At 39.5% G+C, this 2,500-nt stretch overlaps 1 protein-coding gene across 1 annotated transcript in view; it reads left to right on the forward strand.

Annotated features, from left to right (window-relative positions):
• The window catches only part of LOC122259411 (uncharacterized), a 4,096-nt gene extending 3,023 nt beyond the window's left edge, over positions 1-1,073 (forward strand). The window contains exon 2 of the mRNA XM_086555666.1: positions 1-1,073. This exon is cut by the window's left edge and continues 1,901 nt beyond it. Within this exon, the coding sequence (XP_086411792.1) occupies positions 1-619 (619 nt within the window). The 3' untranslated portion in view covers positions 620-1,073.
• Positions 1,074-2,500: the final 1,427 nt, after the last annotated feature.

Consider the following 2,500-nt stretch of genomic DNA (forward strand, 5'->3'; position numbering starts at 1 on the left):
TTTTGTTGCTGACGACAACGTAAACCGTGCAATCCAGTATGTTGCTGGAGCTGAAACTGGATACATTGCCGAAGGGGACTCCCTTCCTCGAGGACCATCTGTTCCAGGTGCAGAAAGTGGTATTCCAACTGGACGCATTCTCCCCGTTCTTTCCGAAGAAGAAGCCAACGCTCTAGCAGAAGTTTCTCCTCTGTTGAAGTCTGCAGGGGGAAGCGAAATCTCAGGCACTCAAGCAGACGCTTCATACAAATTTTCCTTTGATTCGGACAGTTATTCACGGACCGAGGAAGCCGATGCTGATGGCAATATCGTTGGAAGTTATACTTACGTAGATGAAGATGGGAAAGAACATACTATCAAATTTGTAGCTGGTAGAAAGACTGGATTTTTGCCCGATGGATACCCTGAACCTGCTACTTCACCTGCACATTCATCACCTTCCAGATCAGGAGCTGCTACTCCTACTCATGCTGTTAGTCCTGTAGCAATTACAAAGGCTGCAGGATCCTCAGCAACGTCTGGAAGTCACACTTCACAGGTCGTGGGCGACGTCCTCCTTCACCAGTATTCTGCTGTTAATAGCCCTAAATATGGTTACGTCTTTACAGCTGTACATTAATTGCAAAAGTTATCACTCCTATGGGATAAGGCTTTATTCTTGCTCAAATTTGGAAAAATCTTTTTCTTTGATTTCATGCTTACAGCAGAAGCTTTCGTGACCTCACAAATCTCAGTTTTAGTTATTAGAATTGAGAACTACCTGTTGCACAACCAATTCTCTGTAAAGAAGGACTCATTCTTGCAGAGCGGGTGTAGGTTATGGTTTGATTCTCATGCAATCACTTTCATCATCTCTATTTTGGACTGAACATAGTAGACGACTGGCAATGTACCCGAGAAGCCTAATGGAACCTATGTACATATACGATTTGTACATTAGATTAATCAAGCAACAATCAAAAGTTAAAAAAAACAAAACACGTATAACTAATAAAAAAAATCCATATTATGGATGTTCTAAAAATATGTCAACAAAACATGGAATATCAATAAAAGTGGTAAGGAAGTGTTCACTATGTCCCTTCATTTTCCCCATGATTATTAAGGTCTTGCGTTTTTTTGTACGGTTTGAGCAACAAATATTGTACATATGAGTACATGGTACGTATCTAGTTTTCATATATCAACTTTGTTGTATTTACAAGTTCGACTGAGTATGTATATATGAAGATATCTGGCAACGAGTAGGAGAGGCGTCGATCTTAGGTTGGCGATATCAAGTGTAAAAGGATGTATGTTCAGTGATCCGTGGCGGCACAACACAAAGTGAAAATATCTGTGAATGTTTAGAGTGCATATATCAACGAAATAGAAATCTGAAATAGCCCTAGTGTTGTTGAAAATTCAAAAAAGAAAGAATGCCATAGGAAAGCTAGTCCTTTCATAGGCATGAAGAATGCCAAAAAGTGCCACACTCTAAATGAAAGAAAGAACATTAAATTATTTCATCTATTATAGTTATTTGCGAGTATACCATACAGTGTGAAAGCATTTGAGGATGTCTGAATATCTTCCTAATATAAAATTATACCATTCAAATAAACCAATAGAAAATGAGTCAAACATCGCATCCAGCTACCACATCCAGTGCCAAGGGTCGAAAGTGACCAACATCCTTTCAATATCTGGCCTGAATAAAGATCCCATTCCCAGTTTGTTCATAAATTTAATCATTCAACCACTTTGCGGGGGAGTATCACCCCCCCCCCCAAAAAAAAAAAAAAAAGTCCTAAAGGATGCCCAACCCTGATAGCAACCCTAAGGCCGCGGCTGCATAGGAACGCTTATAGGGAACAGGTGCCAACTAGGAAATAACTACTATACGTATGATACAACTATTGTGAGATATATATATATATATATATATATATATATATATATATATACTATTCCCTACTATATATATATTTAAGCAACTTATAATGCGTGGGCACATGCGTATGTATGCACGTGTAGACACTGTTTATATATGAGTGCTGTGTACGTACATGCTGTAAGAAGCACAAGCCACGAGATACAAAAAAAAATATCTGCATATGTGCATAAGCATCTGTGCACATTGCTTGGAATGTTTGTATAATTGCATATCTATATATTTATATGCATCTACGCTGTGCATACATGGGTGCAATGTATAGATACGTACATAAGTGCGGATGTGCTCGCGCATGAGAATGCACATGAGCATGCAAGTAAGTGTTATGCGCGGACTCGGCGCATGTAATATAAGATAAATGCCCATTTACACTGGTGTAGACCAAGAGGGAGTGAAGTAGATCATGGGATGCTAGGATCCCATAATACCATGCGAGACTAACTCAAATGTGTTATTGAATCTGGCCGCACCCCTCTTAAATATGATTTCCCAGTCATTCCCCGGAAGCGAAGGAGCTCCTGGTCACAGCGGCAATCAGGATCGATTTGGAGCAGATATAATGTA

This window comes from Penaeus japonicus, unplaced genomic scaffold (genome assembly GCF_977035675.1).
Source record: "Penaeus japonicus unplaced genomic scaffold, GWHDUDI00000001_assembly GWHDUDI00000031, whole genome shotgun sequence".
Classification (NCBI taxonomy): domain Eukaryota; kingdom Metazoa; phylum Arthropoda; class Malacostraca; order Decapoda; family Penaeidae; genus Penaeus; species Penaeus japonicus.